Source organism: Callorhinus ursinus, unplaced genomic scaffold (genome assembly GCF_003265705.2).
Source record: "Callorhinus ursinus isolate GAN/ISIS: 27379988/994484 unplaced genomic scaffold, GSC_fseal_2.0 scaffold13, whole genome shotgun sequence".
In the NCBI taxonomy this organism is placed as follows: Eukaryota; Metazoa; Chordata; class Mammalia; order Carnivora; family Otariidae; genus Callorhinus; species Callorhinus ursinus.
This window is the reverse complement of record NW_027397075.1, coordinates 213203-237035: the sequence shown is the minus strand read 5'-3', so window position 1 is coordinate 237035 and position 23833 is coordinate 213203. Positions and strand designations below refer to the sequence as shown.

Genomic DNA, 23833 nt, shown 5'->3' with positions numbered 1-23833 from the left:
ATGCTCAGTCTTCTTATCTACCTTCCAAAGTGACAGGAAGGTGGATTTATTTTTAAAAAATATAAATGGATGAAATGTAAATAAAAATACCAGCTAGCTCTGTGACCTTTGGAAAATTCCATTATCGCCTGTGCTTCCAGTTCCTCAGCTGAGACGCAGATGTCCACTAAGGTCATAGATCCTGACTTCCATTTCTCAGCTATCATATGGGAGGTGCCAAGCACACAAAAATCTTAGCTTTTAAAATTGGGAAACATATACCATATCTGGGGAGATGTAACAGTGTGCTAGAATTACATTAGGCTACAGATGGACGTGTGTTTTTTAGGATCATCAATTCCACACGATGGTAGATATTGTAAAATATTATTTTCTATCAAAGACTGCTATAGAATAGAATGGAGCATTTAAACTGAATTTTTGAGATAAAGCAATGTTTGTTATGAGTAGCTTTGGACTACATCTATATAGGACTTTATTCCTTCATTCATAATTCATTTCTTCACTCATTCATTCATTTGACAAATATGTACTGAGTACCTATTATGTTATCAAGTACTGTGCTTGGTCCTGGGGATATAATGGTGAGCAGAAGCAAACACATTCCCACTGTTTTGCAGCTCTCATTCTTTTGAGTAGGACAGTTGTCAAGTAATTACACAAACAAGTATATAATCACACCCAAAGTAAGTATTCAAAAGCAAAGTTCAATGAGCCTGTAGCAAAGATATGTGACCTAGACTGTGAAGTCAAGGAGGGCTTCCTGGAGGAGATCACTTATGAGCTGAATACTGAAGGATGCATAGGAGTTAATAAGTAGGCAACAATAAGAAGAATGGAATTGAAGAAGGAGGGAGAGTGAAAGGCTTCCAGGCAGAGCAAGCAGCCTGTGCAGGACAAATTGCTGCATGGGGCTTGATGAATGCGAGTGGGTAAATCGACTGGAAAGGACTCTATTTTCAGTGTCTTTGCTTACACTTCCTAAGAACTTAATAAGGCCATTTAAAAAACTTATAATGAGGGGTGCCTGGGTGACTCAGTTAGTTAAGCATCTGCCTTCGGCTCAGGTCATGATCCCAGGACCCTGGGATCAAGCCCCACATTGTGCTCCCTGCTCAGTGGGGAGTCTGCTTCTCCCTCTGCCTGCCGCTACCCCCGCTTGTGCTCTCTGTCTCTCTCACTCTTGCTCTCTATCTCAAATAAATAAATAAATAAATAAATAAATAAAATATTTAAAAAAAATAAAAAACTTACAATGAAGTGTATTTGCATACAGAAAGGTGTACAAATTATAATGTATAGTTTGGTGCATTTTTGCAGAATGAACACACCTGAGTACCACCCAGATCAAGAGAGACCATTACCAGGCTCTTAGAAGTCCCATGGTGCCCCCCTGCCAGCCCCTCACCCACCCCTACCTGAGTGTAACTACTCTTCTAACTTCTAACAGCATGCATTAGTCTGCCTGCTCTTGAACTTCATACAAGTGGAATTACACAGTATGTGTTTTGGGGTCTGGCTTTGTTACGTTTGTGAGATTCATCCATATTGTTGCATGTGCTGTGTAGCATTCTGTCGGGTGAATGTTTTATAATTTACTTGTCTATCCTCTGTTGGTGAGCATTTGGGTTGTTTCTAGTTTGGGACTATTAAGAATTAATTTTCGTGCATGTCTCTGGGGGCACGTTGGATGCATTTCTGTTGGGTACATGCCCAGGAGTAGAATTTCTGGTCATAGGGGATGCTGCATTCAGCTTTAGTAGATACCGATCAGGCCATCTTAAAAGCCACAATGAGTCAGGCCCATAGAAGTTCATAGAAGGATGATGTCCTGGCCTCAAGGGACAGAGAGGGGTGGGGGAGGCTTCATGCCACCCCCAGACCACAGCACTCCACCCTGCTGCAGTCCCCCTCTCCTCCTGGATTCAGCCCCAAGGCTGAGTTTCTATTTTCAGTGTTCCCAGCCATCTTTCAGGAAGAAACAAGCACATAGCAGGGAAACAGTTTCTCTTATAGGCATTTGTCTGAAAAAAAAAAAAAATTGTTATAAGTGTTGTGGAAGGAACAGGTTCCAAAGTCCTGAAAATACCAAAAAAGGTGAACAAAACTCCTCCAAATGCATTTGAATTTCAGGTCATCAGAACCATCACTCTGATCTCGTTTTGTGCCACTTCTCCTTCTTGTCCACAATGCAGCCACACCCTCATCCTCCAGCACACTGGGCTTTGGTGTCCTCCAGTCCCTCTACCTGAGCTGCCTTTTCCTCAGTGGTCAGGGCAACTCCTCTGGCTTATTTAGTTTGAGGTTTGGACTTTTCTTACCACCACCACCCCGCTCCCATCAATCATATCATTCTCTAGTTTATGACCTATTGCATTTTCTTCACTGAATCTTGTTCTGAAGTTATGATTTTTGGCTGGCTTGTTCACTAGCTCCTGTAATGTCTGGCTCTTACTAGGTGCTCAAGAAATAATTATAGGATGAATGAGGTGGGGCGCCTGGGTGGCTCAGTCGTTAAGTGTCTGCCTTCGGCTCAGGTCATGATCCCAGGGTCCTGGGATCGAGCCCCACATCGGGCTCCTTGCTCGGCAGGAAGCCTGCTTCTCCCTCTCCCACTCTCCCTGCTTGCATTCCTTCTCTCACTGTGTCTCTGTCAAATGAATAAAATCTTTTAAAAAAAAAAAAAAGGATGAATGAGGTGGATGAATCATCACATAAGCTGGCTTGAAGGAACTTGATCTTAGGCCATCTTCTCTGGGATGTCTGAGCTCTCTTTGCCCCTCTGAACCCCATGGAGCTGAGGTAGCTCTGAATTTGACAAATAATTTGTTCCTGAATGCCTGCAGATTGGTCCCTGCCCCTGTTGGGCAGGTGTCTCCCCTGGCACTTGGCTCTGAGCCAGAGGACGCGGTAACAACTGAGGTGTGAACGCTACGTCAATGATTGACTGGGGCTGTCTCTCCACTGCATATTTCCAAGCACAAGCTGGGAATGCATCATTAACTGAGGCCCTGGAGCCAACCTGAGTTTCCCTCCCTCCAGAGAGGGGGGCATGGCCAAGTTTCCCATCATCAGTCCTTGGGAGACTAGAGGAGAATCAGAAGTCTAGCTTTGACCCAACAAGGACTAAACCCAACTTGCCTCCTGGGAAGGTTTTTGTAAAAGCTGGTGCAGGAGACCAGTAAAGCTCTGTCACCTGTCTTAGCTCAGGGAAGCCCTGTCAAGTTGGCAGAACTGGCATTATTCATCCTGTTTAGGAAATGAGAAATTGGAAGGCTGGCTCAAATTCTCATAACTAGTCTTTGTCCTAAATCCAGGCCCTGGCTCCCTCCCAGCACCCCACTGCCTCTTTCCCTGGTTGGAGGTAGCACTGAAGAGGAGGAGGGATAGGCAAGCCTAGTAGAAATACAGGCTGGTTCCTTACCCCATGTCTGCCTGCAGTGGGTCCTTGCAATTCCATCCCATTCAAACTCAGAAACTATTCATGAAGAACCTAAGTGTTCCAGGCACTGCACAAGGGTCAGAAAACTAATAGTTTGATAATAACAAGAGCCACATCGGCCATTTATTTTGAGTGCAGCACAACGTAGAGCAGGGGTTGGTCAATGACAGCCCATGGGCCAATTTTGACCTGCCAATTGACCTTATAAATAAAGTTTTATCGACACCCATTGGTTTATGTAGGACTGCTTTTCCACTGTATCAGCAGAGTTAAGTAGTTGGGAAAGAGATTGCTTGGCCTTAAGCCCTAAAATATTTATTATCTGGCCCTTTGCAGAAAACACTTGTGGGTCGCAGTGCTTATTAGCTGGGGGGCCTCGAGGAAGTTGTTCCATCTCTCTCTGCAGGTTCCCATCTGTAAAAGCACCTGCCACGCTGGGTTGTTGTGACATATGTAAAGGGGCCCAGAAGAGTGATGGAGCACAGTGAATGGTTCAGATTCATGTCGGGGCTTGTGCCTTACAAACTGGTTTCACCTCATCAGTAACCCTAGGAGGGAGATACTTCCACCATCTCCATTTCACAGAGAAAAATAAGATTTGACAAGAGGGAAGCGATGGTCCTTCCTTCAGGCATGTGGTAAGGATATAAGGCCAGGTGGTGTCTGCCAGTTTGGGCAGCCTCTTCCGAGGACCCACGAGAAGAAGTGACATTGGCTCCTGCCCTGTGCTCTCACTAGACAACGAAGAACAGAATCAGTTCTGTGAAATGAGGGCCTTGAGGGGGAAGCATGGGTGCTGTGGGACTCCAGAGGAGGGCTGGCACCCTGACCAAGTTTGGTCAAAGGGGACTTCCTGAAGGGGGCGGTGATGCAACTTTCCTGCATTGCAGAGGTGCTTTCCTGCATTGCAGAGGTGATCCCGGGCACTGGCTCCTACCAAAAGGGGCTCAGACAGTCTGGAAGTTGCCACATTGTCACCTTTACTGCCTCAAAGAGGAGTCAGACCTCACATCCGCCCCTCGTTCCCCACACCCCCAGGCCACCATTGTCCCACAAGCCCCTTGGGAGCCACTGCACTGCCTGGTTTTGTATGTAATCCGCCTTGAAGTTGTCTCTTTTGCGGCTCCTTCCTCTGCGAGTCTGGCCTGTGTCTATGCCCCCTTGTGTCCGCTTTGAGAACTGCAAGGCATCCTGCAGCCCCTGCAGGTGGTAGCTCTCTCTGGGCCCTTTAGTTTTTGCAACAAAACTCAAACAGGCTTATTGCAGACTTGCTGAATGCCAGACCCTGCAGAAGACTATCTCGGTTTCCTGATTCAATCATTCACACATATAATGGGAACATTCTACTAGCATAGAACAGGCTGTAATAGGCACATCGGTGTTTGTCAGTTTCGTTCCATCCATGCGTCAGTTTTACACACATTTATGCATTTGTATCCTTAGCATTTTTAAAAATTAGGACCTACCATGTGCCACACTGAGTCACATAATTCTTCAAGCATTCTTGACACCAAGATAGGGCCTGACACAGGGTAGTTTCTCAATAAAAGCATTGAATAAGTGAATGAATGAGTTAATGAATGAAATGGATGATGATAAAGCTCAGGTGTTCGGTAGTCACCCTGCCCGGGTGTTACAGGCCAAATCTGTCTGTTTCATCATCTCCCAGGGTCCCTTTTCTTGACCTGGGACCCTGTCAAAACCATTCTAAAGTAGAAGATTGGGGCGGGAGGTAGGAGGTGGAGTTAGGAACCCACTCTCTGGTCTCTGGCAGTTTGTGAGGCGTGCATCTCGCTATCCCACCTCATGGTGTTTCTGAGGCCCACCAGCTGAGATGCAAGCTGTGGTGGAGGCAGCTGTATGTTCACCAAAATTTTATTTTCCTTATGGACACAGATCAGGCCGTATTGCTCAACATTTCAATTGAGTGGGGCTATGTAACAGAATTTTGGTCAATGGAATGAGATGTGATGTTTGTCACTTCCAAGCCTGGGTCATGAGCACCACCAGTGGCAATCCTCTACCTCCTTGACCCAACTGCTGGCTAGATACGGAGAAAATGGCAGGGGGCTCAGAGGCCCTAAGGGAAGGCAAAGCCACAGGCTGGAAGGAACCTGGGTCCTTGAAAGATTGTGTGGAGCTGAGCCACCCACCTCCACCCTCTGGCTGCCAGCTGGGCTCTACATGAGCAAGAAATAAACTCGTAATTCTGTTACACCACTGAAATGCTGGTGTTTGTGTTTCCATAGCTAGCACTGCCTTAACTGACACACAAGGACTGTTACCTTGGCAACTGATGGGTTCTGACCTGTTGCCCTCAAAAAACAGCTTCAACTCCGGGGCCTTCTTAACGTCAAACTCCTTCTGAAGTTCCTTCTCCACCGTGATGTCCACTTTGCCAAAGCCGAGCCCGTTCTTGCCTTTGCCCACGACTTCCACGGCTTTGCCCAGTTCCTCAGCCAGGCTCCTGGATTGCTTGGAGGATGGGTTGTCTGAAAGAGCCAGTATAAAGCAAAACTTGCTAGAGCCTCTCCCGCTCCCCATCTCCCGAGAAGGAGGCTGGGTTTCACCTTCTTAGCTCCCGGGCCTTCTTCGTGCTCTGCCGTACTAGGTAGATTTTCAGAAATGTGGCAGGACGGGAGGCACGTGTTTCATGAAATTGGCCATTTGGGAGGCACATCAGGGTTCTTTGGGCTCAGGAACACTGGAAGCAATACAACTTTGGGCAACTCACTCCAACTCTGTGAGTCGCACTTCCCTCATGAGAAAAATAGTATCGACTATCCCATAGAGTTCTCAGCCAAGTAAGATTTATTTAACAATCAGTTATACAGTGCTTATTAATTTCTAAGGCTTTCCATGGATTGAGCCATCTAATCCTCTCAGCACCCCTATGGGGTAGGTATGGTTATTATCTCAATTTTCTAGACGAGGAAACTGATGGGAAGCAAAATGTCCTACTTGCCCAGGGTCCCGTGGCAGTGAGAGATAATAGCCAGGATCTGGAACCACTCATTCGGCTCTCTACTCAGCACTGGTGTGTCAAACTCTCAGCACAGTGCCTGGCACATGATAAGGACATAATGCATTCTTATTACTGCTGTTATTATTGTTGTACAATTTCTAGGGTCAGAAGTCAGAGGAGAAAGAATGAGGGAGTATGCACGCCATCTGGTGGAAAGTTCCGGAGTTACAGGCCAAATTGAGCCACTCCCGTTGCCCTGTAGCATGAATACGTGAGGGGACTCTCAAGTAAGGAAGGTCAGGTGTGGGAAGCAGTTACGATGCTCTCCTCCCCCCTCAGAGCCTGCCCCTTGGGGTAAGTGGTGTCAAAGAGACCTCACACACTCGATTAGGATTCATTGGCCCCTCATATTGCTGGGCAGTGTGGTGGGGGTTACGAGTGGGGAGCCCCTATCTGGAAAACGGCCTCAGGGAGCTGGCGTGGGATTCCTGGCCTAAATGATAGAGGACCAAAAGGCACTCACATTGCCTTCCTTCTTCCTGATAACACAGAGATTGCAGGCCCCTCACAGCCCTGATGTCTGCAGCGGGTGGGCCAAGCCAGGGCCAGGGGTCACTGATTCCCTTTCAAGTCAGAACGCATGCCCTGTGCCAGTCCCCACCCCTCTGCCCTGTCCATCTGGAGCGCACTTGGAGAAGGTACAAATCACTTCCACTTCCTGGGCAAGTTCCAAGTTCCAACAGAGAAGTCTTCTGTAAAGCTAAAGCCAGAAAGCCAGCTCCAGGACAGCTGGTACATGCCCCACTGCCGGGCAGCACACCTGCTCCTGCGATGGAGCCTGAAAGTGAATGATTGTTTTCATTAAATTCCCAATCAATGCACAGGAAGTGGGACTTTTTGCCTCCCCACCACCTGCTTTGTCACCATCATTGTCTTTGATACTGCCAACCCATCGCCGGCCAGCAGCTGCTGGCCTGGTGCTCCTGCTCCAGCCCTCAGGCCTCTGCCTGGGCTTCCTTGTGGATCTTGCCCTGCCTGGCTCAGTGGGTGGCTGATTGACAAGGTGTCCAAATCTGAGTCTCTAAGGGAAGCAGCTCCGGGCAAGAAAAACACATGGAATGGTTGTCTAAATGGTGGAGCTTGAAGAGGTCCCACACACAGCCCAGTGCTCCTGGGTATCTGGAATGGACGTGAGAGAAACAGTCTGTGATAACAGGAATGCTGGGCTCCTAAAGCTAGCTGGATAGGATCTAACAATAATAGTAATGGTGATTTATCCACACATCCGTCCATCCATCCATCCATTCATCTGATCATTCATCATTCATTCGACAAATCTTTTCTAGGATCTGCCACGTGCCAGACACGGTTCTGGGTACTGGGGATTTAGCAATCAATGGACAAAAATCCCTGCTCTTGTTGGAGAGGGCAGAAAGTGAACAACTATATGCTATATTAGATGCTAAGTGCTACGGAGAGAAAAGCAGCAGAGCTGGAGGTTAGGAGTGTCAGGGGGATGGAGTTTAAGTAGGGAGGCTGAAGGAAGCCTCACCAAGAAGAAACATTTTAATAAAGACTGAAGGAGGTGAGGGAGCAGGTTATGTGGGTATGTGGAGGAAGAGAGTTTCCAGGCGGGGGAACCATAAGTGCAAAGGGCCCCAAGGTGGGAGTATGTGCGCATGTTTGAGGAATGACAAGAAGTGGAGCAGAATGAGGGGCCTGGGGGTCAGATGACACAGGGCCTTGTCGGCCACTGAATAGATTTTGGCCCCTCTCTCTGAGGAGTGTGGAAAGATCCTGGAAGGTTTGGGGCAGAGTTAGACATGATCCTACTTACTTTTTGACTGGACTGTACTAAATGTTACATGAACATTAGATGAAAGGGGAAAGAGAGTGGATCCAGGGAGACCAGTTGGAGGCCTCTGTAATAATCCAGACGGTAATGGCTGGAGCCAGGGTAGTGGCAGAGGGAGTGAGAAGTGGTCAGAGTCTGAGAGATTTTGAAGGAGGAGATGACTGACTGGTGGTAGATTCGCCAGGTGGGAGGAGATGATAGATTGGATGGGGAGTAGGAATGAATGAGAGGAGTCAAGAATGACAGGTTTTGACCAGAGCAGGCTCCTGCAGCTGATGGTGAGGATGATGATGGTGATGATGGTGGTGGTGACAGTAATGATAACAAGGTAACAACAATGACAAATTATTGAGCACTTACTGTGCCAACCCCGTTGCTATCCCGGTTAATCCTCAGAACAGCCTCTGAGTTATCTACCATTCCAGGTGAGGAATGTTACAGACAAGAAACAGAAGCCCAGAGGTCTTAGAGCTAATATGCATTTAGGCTGAGATTCAACTCCAAGGCTCACTGACTCCCAGATTCACGCTCTGACTGACCATATGGGTGAGCTAGTCTAAAAAAGTTTCCTTTTTCCTGGACGGGAGGGATGGGGGTGGGTTTTCCATCTCCCCTGCTCTAGGTTGGTTTCCATCAGAGCAGAGAGAATCTGTAGAGGCAAATTCACTCTTTATGATTTACAGTCCTGTCTTCCGGTTTCTTTTTAAAATATGCAAATTGGTTTTACTGGTGGGCTCTGCAAACCCAAGTTTGCAAAGGTGAAATGAATGCATATACCTCTCAGGTCTTGGTGCCTATGTCCTGCCCTGGCCAACTGGAAATGCCAGTTTGGCTGGGGTGTGGGAACAATTCCTATGTACATTGTTGCTTGGGCAGAGTGGAGCCCATTGGGTTGTGGATGGGCCGGGAGCCCTCTGCTGGGAGGTGAGACCTCCTGCAAGTACAGCCTTCCTTGGGTCCTAAGCTCTATCTAGACAGAGCTCATTGTCTGACTGGCATATGGTATTCAGTGAACTTCATTAGGTTGTCTTGTAAAACAGAGGCAGTTATAGTGGTTTACAGCACCTGTGGCCTGGGCAGGCTGTTTTTTTAAACATCTTTGTACCTCTGTTTCCTCACCTGCAGAACGGGGATACTAAATGATCCCACACCTTAAGATGATCGTACATAGTAAGACAGGGTGTGCAAAGCTCTGGCACAGAAGTGCCCCCAAATCATTAACCATTATGATGGCATAGGTGGAGAACCCTTGATCTTGCCCTGACCAGGTTCTCTCTGTGAAGGGAGGGTCTTAATGGAAATGTCAGGATCCTCAGCAGATATTCTGGTTCTTGGGGAAAGAGGGACAAGGGTGACGAACACCAAGACATTCCAACACAAGCCTGGGCCCATTGTGTGGCTCTCACATGGGTTTTGGGGTAAGCAAATGGGACCCAGGGTCATATTAGAAGAGGGAATGGCTCTCTGAATGTCTACCTGATGTGCAGATGTGTTAATGGCTAATAGACCTAGAATCAATGTTTGCCTGGGTCTTTAGTAGATAACCCCACGTTCCCTTTTCTAAGCGGCCAGTGTGAGTCAGGGGAGGGGCTGGTGGATGGGAAAGTGAGACTGTAGGGATTGGAAATTAGCTCTCAGCACAGGGAGCTGGAGTATGCCTTTCTTTAGACATTGGTTCTCAATGGGGGGCATTTGGCCATATCTGGAGACATTTCTGATTGTCACAACTAGAGTGCTACTGACATCTAATGGGTAGAGGTCAGGGATGCCACTAAACATCCTATAATGCATCACACAAGAAAGAATTATCCATCCGGCCAAAGTGTTAATAGCACTGAGGATGAGAAACCCTACTTTAGACCAAGCTCTAGATCAAGCTTGGAAAATATTCTGAGAATAATCCTCTCCCCATCCCATAGGGCCATTATAGTGTACAGAGGTGCTTGCAGATGATAGGAGCTTTGGGATGGTAACCAATCCCTTCTAGTTCCTCAAGCGCCAGCCAACAAATTCCTCTGATCATCCTAATGGCCAGTAAGGCCCTAAAGGACTGTACCTCCTTTGAGATCTTATCTCCCACTTCTCTTCAGCACCTCAGCTTTAGCCATCCTGGCACATTCGCACCCCAGGTCCTTTGCACTTGCTGTTCCCTCTGCCTGAAATGCTCTCCTCCCAGTTATCTGCATAGGTTGCTGCCTTCCTGCCTTCAGGTCCTTGCTGAATTGTCACCTTTCCAGACAACCCTATATAAATTTGCAGCCCCACTTCCACTAACTCTTTGCTCTCTCTGTTGCTCTTCTTTGTTTTTCTCCATAGTGCTTTTAACCCGAAGACATACTACATTCTTTTCTTATTTGTTTACCTCAAGTCTCCCCTCTTTAGGACGTAAGTTCCATGAAGCAAGGCTGTCCATCTGTTTCGTGCCTAGAAGTCTATCTGACACATAAGAGGTATTCAATAAATATTGAGCAAACGAATGAATAAATGATGAATAAATAAATAACTATTCCAGTTATCAGCACAGTCTTGTAAGATGGATTGAATACCAGTTTTGATGTCAGACCTGGTCTAAAATTCAGCAAATTTTCCAACCTTTCTGAGAAGTCTTTGCCTCATATGTAAGATGGAGACAGTGAGACTGATTACAGTGCCTGGAATACAGATGCTCAATAAATGGCCGTCGTTGTCATCATCTTCATCACCATCCTCATCATCACCATGATCATCATCTAACCTGCTCCCTGGACTCTTGTTGTCTCTTCTTTAGGGGTACTTCTTAAATGACCCTAGAGACAGCTTCTGATATACCTCATTTTGACTTCTCCCACGAAAGGTAGCTTACTCTTTTCTGCTTGCCTCATTCATGCAGAACATTATGGGCCAAAAGAAAGCTCATTTCATTCCGTCATTCATTCAACATCTCATGCAGGCCTACCAAGCACAATGCCAGATGTTAGTAATCAAGAGGTGAGTGAGATTTGGCCCCTGTCCCCCATGAAGCCCACAAGTTAGAAAGCAGTTTCAATACAGTGTGAGAAGTGCTATGAAAGGGAGGGTACAGAGGGTTGCATCATCACGGAAGGCCTGCTAGCTACTGTAGGTGGGAGTAAGGGTGGACACAGCCTCCTGACAAGGTGGTTTCATGAGCTTAAACCTCACAATCGAGGCAAGGAAATGTAGGAGGACGCTATGGTCGGAGGGAATTTTAAGGGCAAAGGCCCTGGGGCTTGAGCCAGTGTGACCTATCCAGCAACTACAAATTACTCAGAAGCCAAAAGATAGCTCTCAAGTGAAGTCGGGAAGCTGGCTGAGGCTAGACCAAGCAGACGACGCTGTAGCCATGTTAAAGAGTTTGGGGTCTTAGAAAATCACTGAGGGTTTTTAATCAGGAAGTGACCCAATCAGACTTGCATTTTAGGAAAAAAATATCTGGGGCTCCTGGGTGGCTCAGTTGGTTGGGCGGCTGCCTTCGGCTCAGGTCATGATCCTGGGGTCCTGGAATCGAGCCCCACGTTGCGCTCCACGCTCTGCGGAGAGCCTCCTTCTCCCTCTCCCTCTCCCTCTGCCTGCCGCTCTGCCTATCTGTGCTCTCTATCTCTCTGTCAAATAAATAAAAAAAAAAAAAGAAAAAATATCTCTGGGTGTGCTGTAAGGACAGCATTGGAGGCGGTGGGCAAATGCTCTAGGAGGCTGCTGCAGTGTTTCAGGTGGGGAACACTGGCTGGAATGAAGGCAGTGGCAAGGGGGTGGGAAGACTGAAGATTGCAGAGGGCCTTAGGAGGTGGTTTCAGCAAGGACCTGGTGATGAGTTAAATGGGACAATAGAGAGGAGTCAAGAATGACCTTGAGATTTCTGATTTTGACATTGGGCAGACAGAGGGGCTGTCGGTTAAGGCAGGGCATGAGAAAAAGCAAGTTGTAGGGAGCAAATAAAAAATGCTGAGTTCTGTTTTGAACACATGTGGCATTTGAGACATGTGAGGAACATGCAAGAGGAAAGGTCCCACCGACCATTGACTCTTGAGCCTGGAGTCCTCAGAGAGCTAAGAAAGTGGGCAGCAGCTAAGGATTTGAGAGTTACTTAATACAGTATGTCCCTGGGACCATATTGGAAAAATCCTTTTTGTAAAGAGCCTATTTATTCCTAGAAAAAAAGAAAACATTTAAAATGCTTTCCCCAAGTGATTAGTTTTTCCAAAGGTCACTTTAGAAGGCCTGCCAGTTTTTGAGAACTCATTTTGATTTAAACATGTATTGGAAGGAATCAGATATTCAAATGTAATGAGCCCGAGTGTCTTTTTTAGATAACAAAATCTCTGCTGGTGTTTACTGCTTTGAAATACTGGCTAGTGGGAATGCTTTAAGTTTCAAGTATTCAATTTGGTTGTCATTTAATGTCATTAAAGAATGTAAAATTGGTTGGCTCTCTCTGTAGCCCCAGATTCAGCATCAGTCCCCAAGTTATGTCAGTTAAAGCCCTAAAGAGCCATGGACTCCCCCTTCTGCCCTGATTAAAACAGTCACTGGGCAGAGATTTGCATTCTCATGCGAACAGGACAGGTTCCTCTGCCTTGTCCGCCTGCTGCGCCATTGTTGGAAGGGTAAATGTGTGTTGATGTACCTTGTGTCATGCAAAGCGTGTGGCTCTAGTTCCTTCAACAGCGAGGGTCCAGGATCAGAGATTAGGACCGCAGCAAAAAAAAAGAAGACGCTGTCTTGTGCTAACCATTAGCTTACAGTTCTGCAGTAGGTAGAGTAGAGCTGCAGGGTTCTCAGTTCTTCCCTGAAGGAAACCATGAAACAGATGTGTAAGTGGTGGCCCACTTCCTGGTGGGTGAGGGATGTGGGGAATCGGCTGGAGGAATCCATCAGCAAAGCAGAAGTGCCTGCCCTGGTCACAGGCTTGTATTAAGAAAATGGCCCAAACCGGATCACCCCTATAAGGTCTTTTCCATAGGCTTGAAGTAAAATCCAGCATGTACCCTGGCACAATGAAAGAAACCATTAACAGCCTGGGCTAGATGGAGGTCAGAAGTTTGGAACTATTTTGATGGAATTTTATGCATCAGGCATGCTCTATGTTGGACGGAAGCAAAAATGACCCAATCAGATTTTCCCTTCTGGGAACCATCAAGGTTAAGGGCACAAAAAAAAAATGTTTTTGTTCCACGTTGCTATGAAGAGGCTGCACAAGCCAGCTGAGGAGGCTCTGGGACCCAAGGCAACCGAGCTGCTGAGGCTGTCACATACCCAAACTCCCGCCCTGAAGTAACAACACTCAGAGAGACTGCACCAAGAAGAGACTAGGAGGCCTGAATTTCAGACGGGGGACACAGACTCAAATGCTACAGGGGCGAGGCAGGGTGTGACTGTGGGGGTTTGCTGGGTAGGGATGTGGCAAACTGACAGGCTTATTTTCTGATCAAAAGAAAAAATCATTACCAAGCTCCAGCTACTTGTCACATTGCAAGAATGTGGGCCCGTGCCTCTAGATCTTCTGTTCCTTCAAGAGCAGATGTAAATTCAATTTTAATTGTGAAATGTCTCAATTTTTAAAACAGTGCACAGCCCAAACATAACACCCCTGCTGGCCGTCTTCAGTCCATGGGCTGCCTGTTACATCCTTGATTTCAGGGTTATGGGAAAGAAGAGGAGCCATAAAGACCTGAGAAGTGAAGCAGAGAGATCAAAGGGAACCAGAAGAGAATGGGCTCATGGGCACCAAAGAGCAAAGGGTCTCAGGTTGGGGCTGCAAAGAGGTCAAGGAAGGTGAGGACTGACAGTGCCTATTGGATTTGGGAACCAGGTGCCCTTGGAACCTTAACCTGAGCAAACAGTCCATAACGTCAACCTTATGCAGGAAATCGTTGTTGACATTGCTGCCCAGAAGAGAAGCCTGTTCCTGGTGGTTTAGTGTCTGGAAGAGCTTACACAACCCAACCGCCTCTCAGCCAGCCTAGCTTCAGGTTGTGTTTGAATCAAAGGCTGTGTCCAGGCTCCTATAAGGTGCAGTGTGATTAAGGCAGAAAATGTCATGTGTTCCCCAAACCCTGATTCTTTTTCCTCTTCATTTATGCTGCTGGACTGTGTTTCCCAGCCTCTCCCGCAGAGCTGCGGCCCATGGAACACGGGCAGAAGTCACACATACTTCTCACCCTGTAATGTCCATGTGAATCACTTGGGACTCTGACTCAGTAGGTCTAGAATGGGACCTGGTATTTTGCAATTCTGATGAGCTCCTATGTGATGCTGGCACTGCTGGTCCACAGACAGCACTTCAAGGAGCACTGATGTGCACCATTTCCAGGGCTGGCCTGGCCCAGAAGTATGTCCTCTGTCTCTCAATCCATTTGCTGGCTGGAGGCAGAGGACTCAGTGGAGTACTCTAGGCCCTAAGGGATGCTTGAGGCACTGGATGGAAGCAGCCTGGCTGACTGAATGACTATATGGAGCAAAGCTCCTCTGCAGACCTGCCTGAGACTAAGATTTAAGAAGTCAACCTTTGGGCGCCCGGGTAGCTTGGTTGATTAAGCGACTGCCTTCGGCTCAGGTCATGATCCTGGAGTCCCTGGATCGAGTCCCGCATCGGGCTCCCTGCTCAGCAGGGAGTGTGCTTCTACCTCTGACCCTCTTCCCTCTCGTGCTCTCTATCTCTCATTCTCTCTCTCTCAAATAAATAAATAAAAATCTTAAAAAAAAAAGTCAACCTTTACAAACCTAGATTTGGGAGTTGGTATAGCAGTTAGCTTTCCCTAACACAGTGATCTTTAAAATATCTCATCAAATGGGAACAATGAGGGGCGCCCAGGTGGCTCAGTTGGTTAAGTGTCCAACTCTTGATTTCAGCTCAGGTCATAATCTCAGGGTCGTGAGACTGAGCCCTGCCTTGGGCTCCACGCTGTGCATGGAGTCTGCTTAAGATTCTCTCTCTGTCTCCTTCTGCCCCTCCGCCTGCTTGCACATATTCTGTCTACATATATATTTTTAAAAAAATCAGAACAACAAAAGAGTTTGGGTACAAAAGTAGGCAATCAGTTTTAGAATTTATTTCATTAAAGGACTTCATTCATCTACTATTAAAAACTGAGCTACAGTATACAGAGAACTAAGAAGATATATGGCCCATTTAAGTTAGCCTGCAACCTTGGATCTTGTGGCAAATACTGTGAATCAACCATTCCTGGACCATAGCGATAGAAACCTAAAACATTCCCCGTTTCAAGACTCCTCAGGTTGGGAACAGCCATGGCCCAGTTCTAGCCAATAAGATATAACAAAAGTCACTGGTGGAGCTTCTGGAAAAGTTTTGATTTTTTTCTTCAAGGGACGTACTTAGCTGCCATGTATTTTGTCCTTTTGCTATTTGCCTGTCTCTCTTTTCCCCTAGCAAAATGTACAATACATCACAAGAGGTACCTCAGCCATCTTATGACCACAAGCTACAACGTGTCAGGGGTGATGCAAGAAGACAGACGGAGCCTGCATCCTTAACACCATGAAGCTGCTAGGACAGCCATTGACTGCCTATCCCTGGTCTACATATGAGCATATGAGAGAAATCTTGGATTTAAGTCATCATTAGCAGATTCTTTATTCCTTGAAGCTGAATCCAGTCCTAACTGACAGAAAGTTGATGATCTGTTTTGTGCCCCAGGGCCACGGGAGGATGAGGACTCATTTACTGAGCATCTTCCCTGTGTCGGATCCTTCATAGATAACCCTCAGTCAACCCGTACAATGACTGCACCACTTCTGTTGTTCCAACTCCACAGATGAAGGTGAGATACAAAGAAATGTACCCTAGGCCACCTATCTAGGTCATGGCAGTATTGGGTTTCACACTCAGGCTGGCCTGGCTCCCATACTTGTATACTTTACCCCAAACCTTGATGTCACTTACAGACAAAAGTGTGTGGGTGATTCAAGTTAAAAAACAAATAAACATTTTCCAGAAAAACAAAAAAACAAAAAAACAAAAAAACAAAAAAAACCAAATAAACAAACCCACAAAAAAACACTTTAGGATTTACTAGTGCTTGGCATGTGGTCTTTGATAATTACTGATGTCAGCAACAATAGATTTCAGAGTGCTCACTCCACTGCTCTGGCTGCAGATTGCCCATCACTGGGCATCACTGGGAGGCCAAATAACAAAGATTTCTCTCACTTCAAGCCAAACTTCAAGCTTCAAGATGCATTTGCTTTGACCTGGAGACCCATGTGCATTCCAGGATGCAAGGATGCAGGAGCCAAGACCAAGGAGGCTGCTCAACTGGTTTGCAGCCAAACCACCCTTTCTGAGGACAAGTCCAAGCTGTCACTTCTCCATGAGGCACCCAATGTATACCGTTTTAGACTCTTCTAATGGCATGAATATCATTTTAAAGAGTTTCTCCTGCTTTGTGACAGTCCTGACTTCTGACAAAGTCTTTGAGAGCAGAAACCAAGACCCCTTTTCTCTGGGGCTCCCAAAGGGCCCGCCCAAGGCCTGGCACTGAGTAAGCTGAGTAAAAGTGGGGTGAATCAGAATGCAATAATAACAGTTTCTGCCCAATGAATGCTCACTAGGTACCAATGACTGCATGTTTGAGCCCATTTTCATCACCACAACAACCAGCAAGGGAAAAATCATTAACGCTTTTGTGCAGAGGAGGAATCTCAAAATGATGATAAAAAAAATGACAGCCAATATCTTCTTAAGCTCTTACTGTGCACCAGGCACTGTGCTAAGCACCCTAGGAATTATATCATATTATTAAATTCCCCATTTTACAGCCAGTAAAGAGAGGCTCAGAGCGATCAAGGTCACCTGCTCAAGGTCACCTCGCCAATAAGTGGCAGAGCCCAGCATCTGAGCCTAGGACCATGAACCTCTCATCCCAGTACATGCATTGGTCAGACTGGAGAGAAAAGGAAGCCTGTGAGGGGTCAGTGTTCGAGGAAGGCAAACTGACAGATGGGAGAAAAGGCGACACCAGAGCATCAGCCAAGAAGAGGGGAGGAGAGGCTGCATGGAAAGGGGCAGCACCCACCCTGCACTGCCCTGCCCAGCTCTGGAACCTCAGGCACTGCCTGGCCTCCAGGAACCTGGGTGCTAGTCAGGCCAGGTACATCCTGGAAAAGCAGGCCTTGGGGATTGACACGGATCCAGACACTCCCCAGAAGAGGCTCTGAAGGATTCTGGAATCCAGTGTTCACATCTGCTTTCTGCACCCTTGCAATCCTTGCAGGTGGGAAGTGGTGTAGCACAGGGTCTGCAGTCCCCACTTGTGAGCTGTGTGACTTTGGGCAAATCGCTTGGCCTCTTTGAGCTTCTGTCTCCTCAGCTATAAAGTAGGGAGACAAATGGTGCCACCACACTGGCTTGTTGTGAGGATTACCTGACTTAACATGTAGTGGGGCACTCAGGACAATGCCCAGCACACAGTAAGTGCTGACTATGTGAAAGCTGACTTGAAAATCCCTCCTACCCTGCCCCAAGGCACAGCTCTGTGCCCAGGACCTAAGGAAAAGAAGAAATGTCTACTCTTGCAAAGAACAACAGCCCAAAGAACAAAAGTGGACAGGCAGAGTTCAGATAAAGGTGATGGTCTGCAAATTTTTGCTTAAGAGCTTGCCCATAACTGCCACCATTTATTGTTCTCTGGTTGCATTCCAGCTACTTGACATACTACCTCATTTCATCTTTACAACAGTCCAGTATGGTCATGATGCTCATGCCCATTTTACAGAGGGGAAAGTTGAGTTTCAGAATATAAAGATACCTAAGAGTAAAGCTTGACTTTTTACCTTCAGTGGGACTGAGGAGCAACATGTAAATCAAGACTAAAGTGGCAACATCGTATCTTGCAAATTGCTTAACCTCCCTTGGACCTCAGTATTCTCATCTAGAAATTGGGAATGAGAGCATATACATACTATTTTTAAATAATGATATGTGTTCTCATGTGTTTAACAATATATAAAATTCCCCTGGCTGCCGGGAGCAAGGAGGCAGATCTTACCCCACCCATCGCCCACCACCCAGGAGTGGGGGACACTCACGAAAAAGCACCATGAGGAAGCGGGTCTGGTTCAGCATCTGGGTCAGGCCAGCAGGTGTTAGCACTAGTAGGTTGCCTTCCTCCACAATATGCAAGGGCTGGGATATGTTGATGCTGTCTTCCTTGACGTCCTCCTCTGGCAAGCCCTGGACAGTGGAGACGCAAGAGGCCGCTAGCAGCAGGAACATCCATAGCGGCTTCATGGCTGTCCTTCAGGGGCACAAAGAGGAACAGGAGCCCTTATCAGCGCACGTGGCAGGTGTCACGTCATCACTCCCTGCCCAGCCAGTTTATGTATGGAGAACATGGCCTGAGCATGGCCCACTGCCTCCCTAGTGGTGCTCACAGCTTGGCAGTGGCACTGGAAGAGAGGCAAAGTGTTAGCTTAACTTCAGCGCCTGTATAAATTGCACAGGAATAGCTCAGAGCAGCAGGGCCCCAGTCAGAGCAGCAAGAATCCAAATTGCACTCCAGCCACTTGAGCCCACTGGCTCCCCCAGACAATAGGTGAGACTTTTGCAGAGATGAATCCCACTCCAGAGTCCTAGGGTGAGCCGCTGAGCCTCAGAGATAACTGGTCCAGTTCCCTATCACAGCCTCTGCTTCATGCTCCTGCAGCTCCTACTTGGATGCCCCCTTATGATAGGAAGCTCACTACCTCACTTCCCATTAATGTACCCCATTTGCTATTTGAACAGATTTTCTCAACTGTAATTTCTTTTAAAAGTCGTAACAAAAAGTGACATAAAAAGTCACACTTGTAAAAATCCCAAACAATAATATAATAAAAATATTAAGTAGAAAATAAAATCTCTCTCATAATCCCACCTCTGAGAAAGCTACTATTAACAGTTTGGAATGAATTCCTATACATGTTGAAAATTCCTATATAAATGCACATTTGAATGTACAATTTTAAACACAAATGGAGTCAGCTAATGCATATTGTTCAGCATCCTGGTTTTCTTAATAATATGAAATATATCCTATGTATATGAAATATATCCTGTATATATCCTATAAAAGTATAAAAGTACATTTTAGATCTATGACATGATTTCCTTTCCTAATTCTTTCCCTTTGTTTTATTTATTTATTTATTTATTTTGCAATTTTTAACTGTTAGAATGGTCTGGGTCAGAAGCTTCCTTTCTGACTTTCCCTCATTATGTCTTCCCTAACAACTTAGAGCATAGCCTCACCTCCTCAGATGTTCGCAAGTACTCCTCAAGCACAGAGCTGTTTCTCTGTGTGGCACAGACTATATGAGTGTCTTAAATGAGAAGACCTATAGCAGTGTATTCTAGGTCACACCTTCATATTAAATTTATAAGGATCTCAACTTCTTCGTTGACTGCTGGCATTTATGGTAGGAAAATGAACAAGTGGCGTGAATAAATACGTGAATGAATGAATAAATACTTGCCTGGGAAGTATACTTGTCAAACTATCGGAAGGTTTTTAAAAAATAGATCTAATGTAATTTTTTGGCCTAAAATGTAGAGAATCGTCACCAATTCTAGCACTAAATTTTATAAGTACCTATAGCTTAATGTACTTGTCATGTGCCAGGCACTGTTCTAGCGCTTTTCCATACTGTTGTATCTCTTATGACAACCCTCTGAGGTAGGGATAGTACTATTGTAATCCTCATTTAATGAGTGTAGTAAGGCAGAGAGAGGTTAAGTAATTTGCCCAAGGCCACACAGCTAGTAGGTGTAAAGGCCATATTTATTTGTTTACTATTATTTTTAAAATTCTTTATTGAAACTCAATTTAGTTAACATATACTGCATTATTAATTTCAGGGTAGAATTTAGTGATTTATCGGTTTGCATATAAAACCCAGTGCTCATTCCATCAAATGCCCTCCTTAATGCCCATCACCCAGTTACCCACCACCCACCTCCTCTCCGGCAACCCTCAGTTTATTTCGTAGAGTTCAGTCTCCTGTGGTTTGCCTCCCTCCTTGTTTTAATCTTATTTTATTTTTTCTTCCCTTCCCCTGTGTTCATCTGTTTTGTTTCTTAAATTCCACATATGAGTGAAATCATATGGTAGCTGTCTTTCTCTGACTGACTTATTTCGCTCAGCATAATGCCCTCCAGTTCCATCCACCTTGTTGCAAATGGCAAGATTTCATTCTTTTTGGTCGCTGAGTAATATTCCATTATATATCTATATACCACATCTTCTTTATCCATTCATCTGTCGATGAACATCTGGGCTCTTTCCATATTTCGGCTATTGTGGACATTGCTGCTATAAACATTGGGGTGCAGTGCCCCTTGAGGCCTCTTTTAGGCAAACAGCCTTGAGCAATAGAATGTAGACAGAGCCCATAGCGACCCCCTGGCTGAATACAGACAGGCCCATTAGATGACCATCTTAAAATATCCATAGGCCGTAACTAATCAATGGGCTACTTACAACCAGGCACCGGTACCAGACAAGGGGGAATTCCTTACATCGCCATACCTCATTGTTCCCCTTTTAAAACAGCCCCCACCCACCACCTCCTTGCAGACAGCCTCTCCCGCTGCTGTCCTACCCGCCACTCCTTTGTGGTGTATTCAGTAAACTTCGGTCTCTTTTGTTCTGCTTCGGGTGAGTCCTTTCAACCTCTGTGCCACCATCTTCCACTGCATCGTTGCCCCACATTTGGGGGCAGATAGTCTAGCTATCGAACCACAGTGATGTACTGCCTCTCTAGTGCCCCACTGCAAAATGCATGCAGTGAACAGGGGCACCCGGGTGGCACAGTCAGTTAAGCGTCTGACTCTTGGTTTCAGTTCAGGTCATGATCTCATGGATTGTGAGATTGAGTCCCACGTGGGGCACCAAGCTCAGCGTGGAGTCTGCTTGTTCCTCTCTCTCCCCCTCTGCCCCTCCCCTTCTACCCCTCCCCCCTGCACATGCATGCTCTCTAAAATAAACAAGTAAGATCTTTTTTAAAAAAATGAATGCTGTGAACAATATTTTGAGACCTTAGTGGAAGCTCCCCACCCTGATATGCTTTACCCTCCATCTTTCAATGGAGTCCTGCCTCAGGACGGGAGGCCTGAGACTGCAGCAGAGAACAGAATCAGATTTTTGATTTTGGGGTTGTGAAACGGGCCTTTGAAACTCATAGCAGGGACCAGGCACTTGCAAGCCAGGGCTTCAGTTGCAAATATGGGTTGTGTTTTTTGTTCTTGTTTTTGTTTTGAAAGAAAGAGGTTCTGAGTCCCCCATGGTTTATGCTTTGAAGCATTTTTTTCAGGAACTGAGGACAAGAGATCAAATGCTGTAACAAAAGATGCTCTATTGCTCTTATCTTATTGTTCGGGAAATTCCAAGGTTTTGAGAGCTGTGAGCCAGGAACTATGGATAAAGACCAAATCTACATGAGAAATATATTTGGTCATCTGAATGCCCAAATATATATATTTCTTATGTTAAAACACAAAATAAAAAAAGAGCCCCAAATTGAATCATTTGAGCCCCTCCCCTCTCCCATGGCAAACAAGACTTAATTATAGTTTCAACCTATTCCGGGAATATGACCTTCCAAAAGTCAACCTGAAATTTCCTGTTTAGCAGTGGTAAGATAATCTGCTTGATGAAAAAACCCCCAAAAAACAAACAAACCCCTGCCTTTCCCTTCTCCCACAAAAGACGTCCTTGCCTGAAAAAATCCTTTCTTTTCTTTTACTAATAACATCTTCCCACACCCTCCTGCCTATAACCACCTTCCATTTTGTACAACCCCTGGGGGCATCTCTCTACTGGCTGGATTGGATGCTGTCCAATTCATGAATTGCTTAATAAAGCCAACTAGATCTTCAAATTTACGAGGTTGAATTTTGTTGTTTAACACTTACAAATCACAGTATCACAGGGGCCCTACCCTGTTTCTCCTCTGCACTGAAACCCCAACCTCGACTCTTTGCTGACCATTTTAGACCCAATACCATGCTAGCCAATAATACTAAGTACAAATCACTATGTATTAAGCTAGTATTTGAGCTTTACACTTACCATCTTGTTAACCATCACAGCATGTCTATGAGGTAGGTGATGTGGGAAGCAAAGGCAAAAGAAAAATTAAATTGCCTTACCACTTACAGTCCATTAACAAGTCCTTGAAACAGACAGAGTGACATTCCTCCAGGAACTCAGCTGCCTTGGTGTTACTATTTTGCTCAGGGCAAAAGGCAGCCTTAGCCAATCCCCAGGGTCCTGTGAGTCTACTTTAACATACAAAAATTCCTTTGGAAACTTCTTTATCTCTACCCCCCAAGATATATGTTGACAGTCATCCTCCAAGCATATGACCCACTGATATGCATCTGAAGGGTCTCATGACTAAGGTTTTACTAGACAGTAATAAAAGACCTTTTCCTAACAATAGCTAGCCCCCTCAAGGTCCTGGAATTCTTGCTTCCAAAATTCTTTAGAGACTTAAGCTATCCCTAGCCACCCCCCAGCTTGAAAATATATAATTGACCACTCCTCATGATCCCAGTGCAGTTTTTTTCTGCCCACGGGTCCTGTCCCCATGCTTTAATAAAACCACCTTTTTGCACCAAAGACATCTCAAGAATTCCTTCTTGGCCGTTGGTTCCGAACCCAACATTTCCTACATCAGTAGGTATAATTATGATGCCCCACTCATGAAGGTGGAGTTTCCTACAAGACCACCCAGCAGGTAGATGAAGGAGCACAGGGGCTCAGGTACCAATGTCTATGTTCTAAATCAGAGTTCAGCAAACTGGCCTGCTGCCTGTTCTTATAAATACAGTGTTACTGGATCACAGCCACGCCCATTCTTTTGCTGTTGTATGGCTGCTTTTATTACAGTGGGCAAGTTGAATAGTTGCAACAGAGACCATTTGTGGGCCAGCAATGCCAAAAATATTTATCACCTGGCTCTCTCCCAGAAAAGTTTGCAAACCTCGGGTCTAAGTCACCACACTGCCCATATGCCCACACCTCACACTCACCCCTCAAATCTTGGACTCCTCAAATTTGTGAGTCCATTATTAGAGCTTAGCATCTCCATCTGTAGAATGGGTGAATAGTGCCTGCCTCCCAGGGTAGTTGCAAGGATATGATAAAAAACTTGTATTCCATTAGCCCTTCTTATCCCGGGATACACATTAAAATCCCACTGGGAGCCTTTTTATTGTTTTTTTTTAAATATTTTATTGTTATCTTAATCACCATACTTTACATCATTAGTTTTTGATGTAGTGTTCCATGATTCATTGTTTGTGTATAACACCCAGTGCTCCACGCAGAATGTGCCCTCTTTAATACCCATCACCAGGCTAACCCATCCCCCCACCCCGGGAGCTTTTTTATTTATTTATTTATTTATTTATTTATTTATTTATTTAAATTTTTTATTGTTATGTTAATCACCATATATTACATCATTAGTTTCTGATGCAGTGTTCCATGATTCATTGTTTGTTCATAACACCCAGTGCTCCATGCAGAACGTGCCCTCCTCAATACCCATCACCAGGCTAACCCATCCCCCC

At 45.8% G+C, this 23833-nt stretch overlaps 1 protein-coding gene across 2 annotated transcripts in view; it reads right to left on the bottom strand.

The window, feature by feature from the left end:
• Nucleotides 1-23833, bottom strand: part of PDILT (protein disulfide isomerase like, testis expressed) — a 44035-nt gene that overhangs the window by 15546 nt on the left and 4656 nt on the right. For both annotated transcript variants that reach the window (XM_073900274.1, XM_025855577.2), the window contains 2 exons: nt 18307-18515; nt 5728-5934 (listed from right to left, as the gene is read on the bottom strand). In XM_073900274.1, the coding sequence (XP_073756375.1) occupies nt 5728-5934; nt 18307-18508 (409 nt within the window). In that variant the 5' untranslated portion in view covers nt 18509-18515. The remainder of the gene's footprint in view (nt 1-5727; nt 5935-18306; nt 18516-23833) is intronic.